This window comes from Apaloderma vittatum, unplaced genomic scaffold, assembly GCF_000703405.1.
Source record: "Apaloderma vittatum isolate BGI_N311 unplaced genomic scaffold, ASM70340v1 scaffold14320, whole genome shotgun sequence".
Lineage (NCBI taxonomy): Eukaryota > Metazoa > Chordata > Aves > Trogoniformes > Trogonidae > Apaloderma > Apaloderma vittatum.
Window position 1 is genome coordinate 17,213 of NW_009696286.1, and position 15,941 is coordinate 33,153.

The 15,941-nt window shown below is 47.3% G+C and overlaps 1 protein-coding gene across 1 annotated transcript in view; it reads left to right on the top strand.

Annotated features, from left to right (window-relative positions):
• Window positions 1-205: 205 nt before the first annotated feature.
• SSH2 (slingshot protein phosphatase 2) overlaps window positions 206-15,941 on the top strand; it is a gene marked incomplete at its 5' end in the record, with an annotated part of 30,947 nt that continues 15,211 nt past the window's right edge. The window contains 6 exons of the mRNA XM_009874312.1: window positions 206-309; window positions 5,019-5,083; window positions 9,751-9,872; window positions 12,122-12,190; window positions 12,969-13,034; window positions 14,182-14,376. Coding sequence (XP_009872614.1) covers window positions 206-309; window positions 5,019-5,083; window positions 9,751-9,872; window positions 12,122-12,190; window positions 12,969-13,034; window positions 14,182-14,376 — 621 coding nt within the window. The remainder of the gene's footprint in view (window positions 310-5,018; window positions 5,084-9,750; window positions 9,873-12,121; window positions 12,191-12,968; window positions 13,035-14,181; window positions 14,377-15,941) is intronic.

Genomic DNA, 15,941 nt, shown 5'->3' on the forward strand with positions numbered 1-15,941 from the left:
CTTCATATTCTCAGTTCTGCTTTGATTGTTTGCAGTACTTACATGGAGGGGGCAGTTCTCTTACCAACAGAATAATTCAGTCTAAATCGCTTCCTTGCAGAACAGACCATGCATCCAGTGCCTCGAACCTTTCTTCTTCCATTGACTTTCTCCTTTTAAAGACGATACAGTTTTCCTTATTCACTGTTCATCTCTCCCCTTGCAGCATCAGCGAAAGCTTCCTCACGGTGAAAGGCGCAGCTCTCTTCCTGCCACGAGGAAACGGGTCGTCCACCCCCCGGATCAGCCACAGGCGTAACAAACATGCAGGTAACGTGTTGCGTCCGACTGCTCAGGCTTGTCTGCTCCATCTTGTTCCTGAGTCCACCTCTCTCGAGCTCCTTCTCACCAGATGACACACATTTCTGTTTACGCCAGGTGTGTGTTAAAGCTAGACCTGCTGGTCTCAAGACGGCGATATTTAATGCTGATAGGATAATAAAAGGTTTCGGTACTCTTCTTGTTTGTCCTGCAAAATCAGACAAAAGGGTAACATCAGAGCAGCAGTCGTATCATCACAGAGAGTTGAGAATAACTACCCCCCTCAAATATCATCCTGCAATTTTTGTGTGATAGAGGGGCCAGAGGTTTGCTGTCACAGCCTTCCTGGATTGCACTGGGACACCTGAGGTTACGATACAGGATGAGTAATTGTCCTTCCCCATCCGAGAGTATCCAGTTATGATGGAAGGAAGGGAGGAGGAGACTCACCTCTCTGAGCAAAATCAGTGTGAGCAGAGTGAATAATGCGGAGACAGTCGTAATTCCGCCCCCTTTATCTGCTGGAAGTTTGATTTGTGTTTTTGCTTTGACTCTTTGTTTGCAAAGTTGGTCTGAATAATGAAACGCAAACATTTCAGCATAGGTTGTTTTTCGTTGTGTATTATTATGTGTTTATTCACTGATGATGTTTAACGGGGATCAGATACTGTGGGGATTTCCCTTTCCATTAAACAGTCAGCGGGAATAAAACAACGTTGAGACCTTCAGACTTTTGTGTATAGGGCAGAGACAGAAACAGAGAGGCTGGAGTAAACTTTCCTTCCCAAGAAGTGACCACCAGAAGGTGATTTGGTTTGGTTCCAGGTGTAGGTTTCATTATACTTCGATACCATCGAACTGCCAGCCAGCTCTGCGTCCAGCAGAGTTACCTACCTGATGACTGGTCCCCTTCTGAATCTGTTTACAAACATCTTTCTAGAAAGAGGTGAAGTCAAAAGGCAGTTAATTACATCCTTCCACTCTGACGTAGTACAAGCAGTACCCAAATCACTCTGAGTGAGATACGTTAATTACCAGTTGTCAGAAGAATATAGATTGTTCTGAAACTTCACTTAAAGCTGGCCTTTCTGGCTGAGACTGAAGTGAAATGGTCTTCTGTGTCAAAGGAGAGTTAGCAGCCGTTTAAAAGCTTGTCTTGACCTGTCTTGGCTTTTTCTCTCCCAAAGTCCTCTGAAGCCCAGGTCTCCACCTGACAGTTGCTGCCTTGGCTTTATCTTGCAGAGAAGTCCCTCTGGATGCGTTTCCTTGTGAACCCACGTGAGGCAGCTCAAACAGCTTTTGAGTCTCTGTTGCTGCCTCATGTACTTTCTGGGGACCTCAGTAGAAAATAGTCGCTTGTCTGATCAGCCCAGAGCTCTTAGAAGCCGGGTTGCCAAGAAAGCAAATTCGGTGTGTTGGAATTGCTGACAGCAAAGTGTTTCAACTTGAAGAGGCTGGCTTGCCTAAGGGATGGGATTTTTGTTCTTAGAAGACTCTCTTTATTCCTGTCTCTTCAACTCAGTGAGATTTAATGAGGTGCCAGTTCTTGTCCTTTCCTCAGTTTCCCTGCTTGTCAAGAGATGTGAATGGTTATGGTATTTTTTTATGGTGCTTGGAGATTTCATTGAAGAGGGTCCTTTGCCATATTTCCTTTCTGTGAACTTTTCTAACGTACAGCATATTCCAGAAGACCAAGGCAGCAAGGGGTCAGCGTGTCACCTTCCCGAGCAAAACATCTGTGCCACCAAATTTAAAACAGTGATGTAGCAAGAGTGGCTCTGGGAGGTGAACCAGCCATTGGCAGCGAGCTAGCAGATTGTGTGGCAACTGTCTCCTTTCTTGGACTCTCACAGCCCGTGCTCAGCTTTCATTCCCATGGTTGTGTCGTGACTTATCTCTGGCACGTGAGATTAGAAGAGGGGTAGAGAGCGGACATAACTTTCCAGTACAAAATTGCTGCCTATGGATGCAATAGTGATTCAAGTGGCTATGAGAGCATTTTCTAGGAAGGTTGACTAACCTTCCTGACCTGCCTTGCTCATTCATCAGAGGTGCTAGAATCCAGCATGAAGAGTAACTGCGTAGCAGGAAATCATTAATACTCACACTCGTTGGTTTAATCGTGTCGTCTTCAGTCCTGGGGACGGGAGACTGGATGTGGCCCCAGCTGTCCCCACTCCTCGCTGGGCGGCCCCGCGCCTCTGCCGTATGGCAAACGAGCTCTCGGCTGTAGGCTGGGCGGCTTCTTTTTGCACTCCAACAGCACTGGAGGAGCCAGAAAAGGATGTGACTTCCCTGGGGCTTTTGCCATCTCTGGGATTCTTTAAATCACTTTTAAAATCCCACCCTAGCTGGTGCTTCGCACACCTAGTCTGCCAGCTCGAAGGAAACAGAAGCGTCTGCTTTTTTTGTTGTGGTGTTGCTGGACAATGTGATAGGAAGCAGCCGTCCTGCTGTGAATGCCAGCAAAGACGACAGCTCCTCATAGGACAGGATGTGATATCTTTGTGCTGATTCTGGCACGCTAAAACCTTTCCTTTGCTTTTCCTTAATCCAGGAAGTTTACAACGTGCCTTGTGTGTTTGGGGCTGAAAATGCTGCAAGTCGATTGAAGCTGGCCAGGGAAGCGATACTTTATTTTCTAGCTCTGGAGCTCCCAAAGCTGGCAGGGCAGGCTGGGGAACAGGGAGGAGTGTGTTAAACTTACAGAAGGAGGGATAATGGAGCCTGGAAGAAAGGGTTGTCTTAGAAACTTCCTCTCACTTTTTTTTTTTATGCATTGAGATAATCCAGTAGTCCTGGTGGTGTTTTTCTTAAACTCTAGAAACTTCAGCTCTTAAACTGGTTGCTGCTGCTGAATTACTGGCAGCAAGAGGTAGGAGCTGTTACGCTGTGGAAAGGGGAAAAACTGCAGTGAAACATCTTTCGGTGAAACATCTTTCGGTGAAACATCTTTCGGTGAAACATCTTTCGGTGAAACATCTTTCGGTGAAACATCTTTCGTTTCAAGCTGCCGTCAGGTGTGAACGCCTCATGAGTCAAACACTTGCTGGGCTCTGCCGGGCTGCGGGCAAGAGGTGCCACCTGAAGCAGAGAGACCTTTGCCTGTTGAGTCAGCGCTCCTTGGAGATTCCCACCGTGATGAAACTTGCTGGAACTGAGCAGCGTTGCCAGGATTTTGCGCTGGTGTTGATGTAGATCACCCACTGCACCCCTGGGAGGACAAGGAATCCGACGGATGAGCTGGCTTTTCCTGTGTTATCTGTCTCCCCAAATAATTGCTGCTTAGGGAGGCACGTGCCCACCACTGTAGCGCTGGGAACAACATCTTTGGGCTGGAAGCAGCTCGAGATGCCTGTCACTGCTGGTGCTTTGTATGGGGCTCCCCTAGCACTGCTAAATGCCTCGGTTTTCCCACCTCCAGTTGAAAATGCAGTCCCAGGGCATTGATGCAGTCTCCGTATGCTGAAACGTGTTTTTAGGAGGAAGAAAGAGGAGAGCAGGGAATGCCGTGTCCTGTGTAGCCCTCTCCACCCAAACTTGCTTTGGTCCCGGCAAGAAAGAGGCTGCAGCAGCCCTTACGTTCTACCAGCTATAAAAATAATTTGTAAGCTAGGTACCATGCTCTTGCTGGGCAGCATTTCCTTCCTTCCCCTCCTCTTTCGTGGCACTTCATGTCCGAGGTTTCCTTAGTTCTGAAAATCCATGGAATAGCCTGGATTCTACTGCCACCGATGAATTTAGAAAGCAACATCAGGAAGGTTTCCTAGAAAATGCTCTCGTAGCCTCTTATCCTGCTCTTCTGTGTGGCATTGCCTAAACTCGCCTTCCCGGCTGTGGGCGAGGGGGTCAGCGTGGGAGAGCAAAGGCTTCTCCTTTTCTTACCAGCCTGTGCCATCCACCTGGCAGCCTCATGCTGTCCTTTCTTGGAATGTGGATTAATTTCCCAGGTGATGAGAGAAAAACCAGCCTGTAGCTGGAGGTGTTAGTGCTCCCTGACGCTCTGAAGGTAACCTGCTCGCCTAGCGGAGAAACTCTCTTTTGCCATTCAAATTCTTGATGTTTTAGGAACCTGGGACAGTCGACTTTTTTTAAGAAGACTTTAAAGTTGTGATGCGACTGTGATTGTATTTCCTTATTTATTTATTAATTTTCAGTTCTCTTCACCAGTAAAAGTGTAGCAAGAGTTTTGTACAGAAGAATTACAGTTTGATTTTTCAGGTGGCAATCTTTAGCCGCTTTTGGGTGAGGCCGGTACACAGTCATATGCGGCCACGTGCTGCTCTGAATCTCACTTCAAAGGGGATGCTTTTGTCTAGGTAGTACTGGACTAAGTAATAAGTTGACGTAAGAGAAATGGCAGATTCCTGATTTGAGGCACGTGGTAGAATGAGGTGTTGAACCATGGGGTGGGGTCCCTTTCTACCTAGTTTCCCATGTCTTTTAAAGAACAAAGAATACTGAATCACTTTTTATTTCCATTTAAAAGATAAGAGGAGGAGAGAGCGTGGTAAGACGGGAACAGGTGAGCACATGGAGCAAAGAGCAGCTGACTAAGAGATGGAGTTTTGTCATCTGTGAGTGGGTGGGAGCGACAACGTTTGCTCGCAGTGACGTGTCAGGTTTCTTGGTGGACAGTTTCCTCTGGCTGGACAGCCTGGAATTAGCATGTGATTCAAAACTATTTTTGTGCGTTCACCTTTCCCTCTTGCCTGCAGGGGATCTTCAGCAGCACCTGCAGGCCATGTTCATACTGCTCCGCCCAGAAGACAACATCAGACTGGTAGGCTGGCTTTTTGCTTATCTTGCTGTTACCGAATATAAAGGTTAAGTTCCACTTGACAAATACACCCGTGTAACTCATGAGGGTGGCGATGCGTGTGCGTTTGAGTGGTTTCATCAGTGGGTTTGGGGAGCTGTCTTTGCAACCACAAAGGTGGAAAAGCAGCTTATTATGAAAGACCTTATTGTTTGGTTGCTCGATGAGACAAATTGTATGGCTAGAAGACTGCCTTTGTCTGCAGCAAATACTGAGTACTTATGTTCTCAAAAAGTACTGTAACAGCCACCAGAGAAGCTGGGTAAATTAGCTCAGTGTCCTGTTTAAATCAAGAGTAGGTGACTTAGCATCTGACCAGTGTGAACACCTGCCCTTCCACATTAGTTGTGTTCCTCGCTCTGCTCTCCTAACGTGTTGTATCCCAAAAGGACATGGCTGATCAGGAGGGAGCATGTAGGATCCCCGTGTAGCTACGCACCTTGTCTTTCTGCTTTTCTGGGTTGTTGCCTCCTATAATGATGTAACAAAAACTAGGCATTGCTGTTTATAACATTGACATGCAATCCTGACGACCTCCAGAAGCCAAAGAAGAGCAGTGAGGAGTTTCTCTAGGACTTGTTGAAGCGCTCTTAAAAGGTTGGGCATGACTGCAGTATATCTTCATCTCTCATCACTCATTAACCTCAAGTTTCTTTGCTGTGTTGTCTTGGTGCATCTTAGCAACATATGCCCAAAGTAGGACTGCCAGCGTCAGAGGTGTTATTTTGGCATCTCTGGTTTGCTGAATCCTCCTGAGCTCTGCTGGAGCTGGACTGATTATATGATGAGTATAGCTAGAAAACAGGCAAGGTTACTACAGGATGCTTAACTTGAAAAATGACCACTGAAAATAATTTGCCATAAGCGAGCTAAAAGACTTACTCTTAAACTTTTTAAGGCACACCTTGCTGTCACAAAAATTTCAGTGAAAGTGATGGAAATGGGGGTTCTCAGTGCTTTTCAGAATCTGAGCTGGCGTTAGAACATTGGAAGCTATTGAACAAGTTATTGTTCAGCAATATCACTGGCTACATTGTGTGATTTGGGACAAATTAGCCTTAACAGCTGAATAAGGACTTTGTGGGCTGAGACATAAACCCTTTTGTTCGGAGCTACATTTGGAATGCTGAAATCTTGCATGAGGTTAAGTTCGATAGTCTGCTTAAATTTAATTGATTCTTGACGAACGAAGGGTGTGCAGAGCCGCAATAGACTCTGTCATAAAATAGTAGATACGAGCGAGATTTGAAATATAAACAGTACTGAGAGAAATGCATTCTCTTCTTGTGTTGGCCGCTGTCATTCGGAGGGCAGACTTCCCAGCTCAGAGGGCAGCAGAGGAATCTAATTCTCTGTAAACCCACACTTAAAATTTGGAACAGCTCTTGTTTCTGTTGGAGCTATTGGCAGAGTGTTTTAGCCTTCCATGAGAGCAGATTAGAGCGATGGCACCAGTGTAAGATCAGTAGGAAGGACGAAAATAAGAGTACAAACTGATTGAACGTATTCCTGTAGCTTAGCAGAGCGAGCACTTGTTCACTTATTTGTGTTCACTAATAAAAGAAAACTTCAGAAAGTCAGGCACTTTTTTTTTTGGTCTTAAAATCAAATATCCCAATGAGGAATGTGTTCTTGTATGAAACACCTACTATCGTGTAGCATGAAAAAGATGAAAGGTTGGTATGAACTTCTTGGAACGTGCTCTTCATAAGGGCTGTTCATCATACTTGTGACGAAACAAGAATGCAGCAGAAGATAAAGTTGGCTTGTGTTTAGGTGAGCCTAAAATGAAGAAAATGTTGCTGGCACTAAAATGACTCCAGGGGATGACTTGTTTATGAGCAGACTATAAATAACCTTCCCAAATCGGAGAGAAAGCTATGCAGATGAGTTGTTGAGAAAGAACCTTCCATCTCATCACAGTCCCTGAAACTAGACCATCCTCCCTCGACTGGCCGAGATTTCAAATATCTTCGTTTTAAAGGCATCAGACCACTTACCTGGTGTGCTCCTGCTGTCGTGTGAGCATGTGAAACAGTGCTTAATGAAAAAGTTAGAGAGAAATTGGTGAGTTGGTGGGCGTGTTGGAGCTCTGCTATTTTGAGGTTGACTGGTTTACACTATCAAGTTTGCTTACTTATTATTCTAGTAAAATTAGCAAAACGAATTACCTGCTCCAGTTCTTTGCGTTGTGGTAAGGGTGTAAGTGCTGAATCCAGAGCCACAGTAAGCCATGCCCTGTTTCTCTTAATCGGCCCTCTGAAAATCCCACCCACTGACTTCAGGCTACGTGACCTTTGGTCGCTGTTTGTCTGGCCCTGGTCTGAAGGGTCTTGCGTTAAGACCACACTTCCCATTGCTGCCAGCCAAATTGGTTTAGCGACGTAAGTTAGATTACGTTAATCCTCTTGCTGCTGGACTGTCCTCAAGAAAAGCAGAACAGAACTCGTGTGTGGATGCCCCAGACACCGGGCAGCTGTTGTTCGCCTGCTCCTGTTTTCAGCAAGCCTGTGTTTCTGTTTGAGGTTTGGGTCCTAATGTAGATAATGAATTTAACCACCAAGACTTTGGTGATTGCTTGCTCTTCTAGGTTGAAGAGCACCCTTTCTGTTTTGCTACAAGTGGTTAGTTGTAAAAACAGCCGTCTTTGGCAGAATTCACACCATGAAGGACTGACCGCTTTGATCCTCTGTGTTTCCAAAGGAATCCCAGTGACTCAAGGAGCAAGAAGGAAAATAAGGCTGGTTTTAGCATGACTTATCCTAAAGAGATGGGGTGGGGCACAGCCTCTTGCCGTACGGAGCACGTCTGTCTGCTGGCATCGGCGTTTGGGTAGTTTCTGTTAGTCTTTGTCCCATTGGACAAGTCTAGAAGACGCAGTCAGCACCGTCTCTTGCCTGCACTTGCTGTTCCGCCCCCATCACGAGAGCTGCTGCTCCCCGCAACGCCACTGGGAAGCTTTCCCTGCCGCTCCCAGCGTCGCCTCCTGCGATAGAGCACTCCAGTGAAAGAGCGAGCTCTGTTGTAGCTGCCCTGCGCTGTTATAACCTTTGTTGCAGACCCTGCCACATCCTGTGGCCAAAACGTACTGGCTGGTGGACAGGTGAGGTGTGAAGAGATCAGAGGGGGCTTCCTCTAAGCTAGGAGATGCAATTCTGGCCTCAAGACTATGTTAGAAAGAACTAAAGGAGTGTATTGGGAAAATCAGCCTTCTTGTGAGAGATCCCACACAATAGCTACTTTCTGAACGTTTTTTTTTAAGGATAAAGTGACTGTTTAAACTGGACTCTCTGAGCCATGAACTCCCATGGGCCATCAAGAAGTGTCTACTCAAGCAGCGGCTCAGGAGGGTTTTTATTGTTTGAGGAATTCAGGTTGAGTTTGCAGAGGATGTCAAACACTGCTTCAAGCTTCAGCCGTTGGGTCGTGAGGAATTGGGCAACTGGGTCTCGTGGCAGCAGGCCAGCGTCTGTCTGCCGCACGGGGCAAGGCTGGGCTGTGACGGCTCCTTCTCACTCGTGTTTGCTCTCCGCAGGCCCTGCTCAAAGTTCAAGACGCAGTTTAACAAAACGGTAAACATTGAGGCCAGATAGTGTCTTGGGGCTGGATTAGGCTCTCCAAAGTTAAGATTTAGTACACATGATCAAGACACTTCCTTTCTAAGGATGTCCTAATTTCTCTACTTGGGATCCTGTGACTAAAATAACTGCAAATGGCTTGGAATAGAGTCCAAAAAGTGTTGCGAGGCTGCCTACTGCAGATGTTCATAGTCGAGACTTGCAGCACTGGAGTCCCTTCAGTTCTTGCTTCCTTATGGTTTCTGGAGGAGCATTACACCTCAGTGTAGCGTTTCAGGAGCTTCAGCTCAGCTGTACCGCTGCTTTCTCAATGCTGTCAGTACTATCTGGTTTGGGGTGAAGCTCAGATGCCCTGCAAGATCTCTCTTCTGGCACTGGGGTACATGTGGTTGTGGTTGGAGCAATGAGAGACAAAGACTTCCACCTTTTCTGGGCAATCTGAACCCAACCATGAGTACAGGTTAGTAACAGGGTGCCACGTGTAAGGCAGTAAAGTTACTTCTGTGCCAGGGAAGTTGCTGGAAGAATTCAGAGGACCAGCAGGAAACCACATATGAAGTAGGTCCTCGCTGCCTGTCCAGCTGCCTGGGAGGGTGATGAAAAGAGTCTCATTCGAGCTGTCGTAGCACCCGGTAGTTTAAAAGAAAGCCGTAGCTCTTTGGACAAAGGCCCCTGTGAGGTGAAGGGCACATTCAGCACCCGTCTGACTCACTGAACGTGTCATGCTCTGTGAAGCTGCCTGGGCTGGGACCAGTCAGAGGACTGTGCCAGCCACTATCGTAGGCTGCTGTTCAAACGCAGCCTCAGTGGGGCAGAGCAGGCCTGCAGCCTGTGCCAGGAACGTGCCAGCTGCTGAGGAAAGCGTTATGTGAGCAAGTAAGTCGCTTCTCCCTCTTCTGCTGGATACCCAGCCGAGAAGCGCGGGCCACCCGCACTAGTGCAAACTGCATCACTGCTTCTGCGCCTGTCACTCAGCATGAAAAAGTGGCTTGTAAAGGTAATAGCGTGTGTTTTGCTGGCTGCACTGCTGATCTCTCCCCTTCCTTTCTTTAGGCTGTAAGACTGGAAAGTACCTACCAGAACCGCACTAGATACATGGTGGTAGTGTCCACCAACGGCAGACAAGACACCGAAGAGAGCATTGTCCTAGGAATGGATTTCTCTTCCAATGACAGGTACTCGCAGCGTTTCCTCCATTCCGCTGAACCTCACACTACTGTTCAGAGACATTAAATGCCCTTAAGTGTCTCTGAACGGTGAGGTCCCCAAGTGCTGCGTCTGCACACCAGAGACGGGGACAACTTGCCTGCAAATAAAGAAGCAGCTGCAATTAGAGAAGCTGGACATCAGGGTTCAGGAGAGCAGCTAATAAGAAAGCAACTTGTCAAGCAGCCCCTTGCTAGGGTCATGTCCCAAAGGGCCTGATGGCAGTGTCAGGGTTGCTGGTGGCAGATCTTACACAATGTGTGCTCTCCTCAGACGTAAGTATGGCATTGAGGTTTAGTGCTTTTGCTTCTTTCCTATAAATTGCTCCTGACCTCTCCAAAAGGCTGCAGCATGTGGCTGGGAAGCAGCTTTTGCTGCTGGAGTGACTCTAAACCAGGAAACAGCACTGCCAGCAGCCTCAAGGGCAGAAGCTTCAAGTTTAGAAGGGGTTTCTGGGCACTTTGGAGAGGGTATGGAGGTGTTTTTAGGAGAGTTGTAAGTAAATCTTGGCCTGTACAGGGAAAGAATCATCTCTATATCCGCACAATTTTGCAAGGTTTCATACATGTGCTAACATGTATGCTGCTTACATGTTCTGCTGCTACAGAAATGAGTCTTGCTTTTGACCCTGGTTGGAAGAAGCTACTTTCGGGTTGTTAGCAGGGTCACTAGAAAATCTTTTTGAACTGGTTGGCTAAGAAATTGCCTTCCGAACAGCCTGCTCATCACAAGGGCCACCGTGCTTAATTCCAAGTGGCTTGGTTTGGATGCTGAGCTCAAGCAACGCCTGTTAAAAAGGGGGACCAGCCCGATGCCACTGGACCCTGTCTCCCTTCCAGTGCGCATGTGCACAGCTGTAGCTCAGAGATGCTCTCGCGATAGTGTAAGAATAACTTGTCCTTGCTTGGAGCTCACTCTTGGCTGTGATAGACCAGCACAGCCACCTGTGATAGCTGAGAGCTCGCTGGAATTCAGTCTCTAACAACACAGCAGGGTCATTTTAGCTTTCTGCTAGAGTTACTTAGGTTCTGGATGGTCAGTGTAATACACCCTCCCCTAGCCCACTTGATATTTATAACTCAATGTAGACTTGTTGCTATGGTCTCTGATAAGTGCTTTCAGAACAGTATCACTAAAAATACCCTGGCCACCTTGGGAAGCCTTTTAAAATTGCATCTTTCCATGAGCTCATCTCATGTTGTCAACAGAAATAGCTGCGTGCTGCAGTGTCTCCTTGTGCTGGGCACCAGTCGCTCGGAGGCGTGTGCGTTTACAGGGCTTCATGTCTGCTGACCCCCCCCGAAGCCTCGAGTCTCGCCCTCTTCTCCCACTTGTCATGAGCTGCAGAGACAGCGCTAGGGTGTTGGGGCTTGTGGAATTTTGAGAGCAGCTAGTACAAAGCATCCGAGCAGGAGGCAGTTGAATCCAATTCTCCTTCAAGATGCTGCTTTGATTATGGACCGATTTCTCAGCTTTATGAGATTCAGCTTTTTTGTTTGACAGGCTGGTGTAGGTTGTGTTGGGCTTCCCCTGCCTTTTTTTCCATTGCTTGGCTTCTTTTAACTTGACTTTTCACTCAGCCGTACAGAAAGCAGGTGACTGCGAGGGCAGAGAGGTCAAAGCAGCTGCGAGAAGGGGGGGATTGCCAAGAGGTGTCTGTCTCGGCTGGCTGTTTTGCTCATCCTCGAGGTGTGGGAGGGAGAAGAAGGGATAGGAGTCAACAACGAGTGATAGGCTGCGATGGCTAACCTGCCGTGCTGCCAGTCCCTCTGCTATTCCACGAGACTGATCGCAGTTCCTAGCAGCTGTGGCTGAGGGACAAACAAGAAAACAAAGCTGTGGATTGCAAAATCAGAGCTAGAACCAAACCACTTGAGCTGGAGAGGGACTAATCTGTAAAGAAAGCCTTGAGCTGACTGAGGGCTGAGCCCCCTCTGACCTTCCGCACAAGGCTTGCTGCTGCTGGATCCTGTTTGCTCTTCTCCTGGGTGTGTGTTAACCCTTTAAGCTTGCTCGAAAGAGCATTGCTGTACCCCGTATCTGGTTAATGGTCCTTGCCAGACATCTGTAGAACAACACTGGCTCTGTTTGTCCCTGAAGCAACAGTGGGATTTTTCTTTTTTTGCTCACGAGTGCAAAAATATGCAACCACTGCTGTGCAATTAGAATAGCAGCGTGGTGCTCTGGCAGATGGGCTGACCTTCTCTTTCTTATGCAGTAGTACTTGTACAATGGGCTTGGTGCTGCCGCTGTGGAGCGACACCTTGATCCACCTGGACGGGGATGGGTGAGTGAATTTTATATGTTCGAGGTCGACAGCCGAGGGTCTCCATGTGTGATCTTACAGCACGGTGCGTGGGGAAGGATTGAAGTGATTGCAGCGCCCTAACAGGTCGGGCAGACCTCCTGCTGTTGACCTGTATCGAGTTAGTAGGCTCAGAGGCCCTAAATCACAGTGGTTGTGGCAGAGAACACCAATAATTGACTTACTGTGAATAAACACACACCGAGACAGTGGCTCGTGTGTGTGTTTAAGCTGGAGTAAAGGAGCTTTTACTGGTGAGTGGGTGTGTAGTGAAAGCTCCTTAAAGGGATCCTATTATGTGTTCCTCCATCACACTCGCAGCAGCGGGCGGCCTTCAGCTGAACATAAAATGATGTTTCTCTGCCAAACAGACACCTGACTTGCAGACTCCTGTTTGTGCCAGTTACAAAGGCTGTCCCATGCAGCGCATGGAATGACTTTTCTTTCCTTGGTAGCTGCCCCAGGATCACTTTAGCTGCACTCTGTTGCTCCCAGCTGTGGCACTGAATTTGTGTTGCCAAGGTAAACAGCACAGCCCAGCACTGCCCCATACTCTTAGTTTCATTCCTGAACAGCAGCTGCTTAAAAAAGTTATCTTAGAGCTTTTAGTGTGCTATTTTGATCTGTTCGCTAGCTGGACTCAGCAGTGTATGCATAGGGCTACCCTTTTGCTGTTCTAACGTGCTACAAACTTATCAGTTATTAACTGAAAAGTTATTTTGGGGATATATTTTTACTGTGCCTTTTTTCCTCTCTCCAGAGGGTTCAGCGTATCAACAGATAACAGGGTTCACATATTCAAGCCAGTGTCTGTACAGGCAATGTGGTGAGTACTTACTGTAATCTGTCCCAGTGACCCTTTTTCCAAGGTGTTTTGGCTGCTCGAGCTTTTAAAATGCAGGTGCTGCTTTGCATTATTGGTATCTTGAGACCTACTTGAGTAGCCAGAAGTCTCTTTCAGAGATGGAGAAGGAAGTTTGAAAAAAAGCAATGCAAGTGCTAGTATATAGGAGTGAGCTTGCAATACTGCTGCAGCCACGCTTTCGTCTCAGCTGGGGGCAGGCAGAAAGAGGGTCATTTTCCTTGCAAAAGGCTCCTGCTTTGAATCTTTCCAAAGTAGGATTGCTTTCAGCATATGTTTTTGAATTTTATTTTTACAATTTTTCACCAATAAGGAGGTATATGCTGTGCATATTTCAGGAGTCTCCACTGAGACATGTTCATTGTGAGAGGGAGAAGGAAGGAGAAGCTGCCTGCATTTGTCATTCCTTTTAGGGTGATTCATGTAAGAATGTAGTGGCCATGAAAGTATTTCTGGCTCAAGCTTCTTTGCATTGCCGAAATACATCCCCTCTCGGGGTATCATGCTACTCTGCCACCCCCCCTGATTTTGACCTGGATCCCTCTGATCCCAGTCAAAGATTTAAAACAAGCTAAAATTAGGACAGAGGGATTTGTTTCCCAACAGCAGCTGAAGAAACTTCTGACATCTCTGGTGCGGTGAGAGAGGGCGGACACCAAACACCTCAGTAAAGTCAAGCCCAAAACCTTTGGTTGTGCGGCTTTCCTGGTGTCCCTGCCCTGCACGCGGGGATGCTGTTGGCACAGTGGGAGCTGTCAGAGCCCTTGTCTGGGACACAAACTCTGTGCATCTTGTTTATGGCTTAAGTACCTGTAGAAGCTTTTGGAGCCCAAGACACAGGTGCCTCTGCCCTCTGAATTGCGGACATCTTCGCTGCTATCCAGGCTCGGTTTGGCACACTTCGGTTAAAACATGCAAGTTCCTGCAGCGTGTAGTTGTCCACACCCTTGCAGGAAAGCCTCTGGCTCGGTGCCGGGGGCTGTTGCATGTTGCACCGGGGTTTGTACCAACTGATGGGACGGGAGCAGCGTCCTGGGTTTGGCTGCTGCTTTGTGCTCAGGACTAGCCTGAGGAAGAAATTACAACCCTGCAAGTATTTTTCTCTTTCTAGGTCTGCTCTGCAGAGCTTACATAAGGCATGTGAGGTGGCACGCAGCAACAATTACTACCCAGGGAGCCTTTTCCTCACGTGGGTCAGTTACTATGAGAGCCATATCAACTCAGATCAGTCGTCAGTCAACGAGTGGAACGCCATGCAAGATGTCCAGTCCCACCGGCCCGACTCGCCCGCCCTCTTCACAGATGTGTAAGTTGGTCTGGCTCTGCTGAGCCGAAGTGTATGGCTGTCAAGCACACGCAGCCTCCAAACGAGAAGGCAGTTTCTACAAGAGGTTTCTATTAATCAGTTATTAATGAGGAGAGGTTTCCTCTTCCAGGTAATAAACAGACCCCTGGTTAGGTAAACAACAGCCCTGGAATTTGGCTCACCTGGGCTCCCTTGCATCTCCTCCAGCCTCTGTTTTCAGTCTAGTTGTTTACCTTGGGTTTTAAGCTCTCAGACCTTTGCTTCTGCAAGACGAGTCCCATATTACTAGTTAGAGACTTGTGTATTCTAGCTCCTTGCCTGTCCTCTTTGCTGGTTTTGGCCTCTGCTTTCTAGGCCTGATGTCTTCGGGAAGGAACAGATTTCTCTGGACTTTGCTCTTATGCTGGCGCATGTCTGAGCACATGTTTAGAGTAACAGAGTCTTTTTTTCCTTACTCAGTTCGTTTTGCTGTTAAGTGAAGTGTTTGTTTGTGGACTTCTGAGACTGTGAGCTCAGAAGCATCTGCGTAGGCATCCGTCTGATACACGTGGGAGAGAGTTTTTTCATCATTCTGGGGAGCTCTGTAGGTATGAAACAGGACAGCGTGTAAGTCCCAAGTTGTCTCCATCCAAATACTTGAATACCTGATGATACGTGGTCCAAAACCGTGCCTGAGCTAGATGGGTAGATAGTTTGGAAAGGCAAGACAGTTTGGAAAGGCCATATCAACATTCAAGGTTTAAAACCCCTGTAATTAATTGCTGATGGTACTGATACAGTATAACCTCAAAGGTAGCCTGTGTCCAGATGTGATGCCAGGCGCAAGGGCTTAGTTGCCCAGTTTGTAGTAGAAGAAATTGCTTCACTAGCCCCAGCTGCTTTCCCAATATAATAGTGCTGTTGGTTGATTTATGCCCTCGGATATTTCCTGTTGTTGGAGTTCAGTGAGTGAATAGTAACACTAAGCAGTTGTTCAACTGTGAACAAGTCTTCGCACTTGATTGTTTTTTAATGTACAAGGAGAGTGGCTGAAAAATTTTGGCAGGCTGTCAGATTAATATTCGCTTGTAGCTTTCCATATATAAATTTTTTATAACCCACCCTTTCCCATGTGGCAGCACTTGAATGATTTCCTGGGGACACCTAAACAGCGTTCTCTTAATTGAGTCCTGAAATAATGCATTGAGGTTAAAAGGACCAGGAACTCGTCTGATTTTTATTTGTGAACCACCAGTTGGACACTTGTAAAGCAGTGTCTGTGCAGTCGCCATCCTGGCAGCCTTCCAGAGAAGCACAAAGGTTGTGCGAGATGTTACCGCTGGGTCCCTTCTAAAGATGATGAGTGAGACGGTTCTGTGCTGCTGCTCTGCTGCAGCCTTCCCCGGTGTTAGTCAGGCTATTTTTGCAGCTGGTGATAAGGCTTCTGGCAGCAGAGGCTGGAGGAATGCACAGAGGCTTAGCTGCCCTGGTCTCTCCATGTAAGGAGCTTTGGAGCGGTTACCTTTCCAAGAAAGGTAGGGGGAAGCTTAGATACTGCTCCAGAGAATATAATGCAGCCTTCCCAA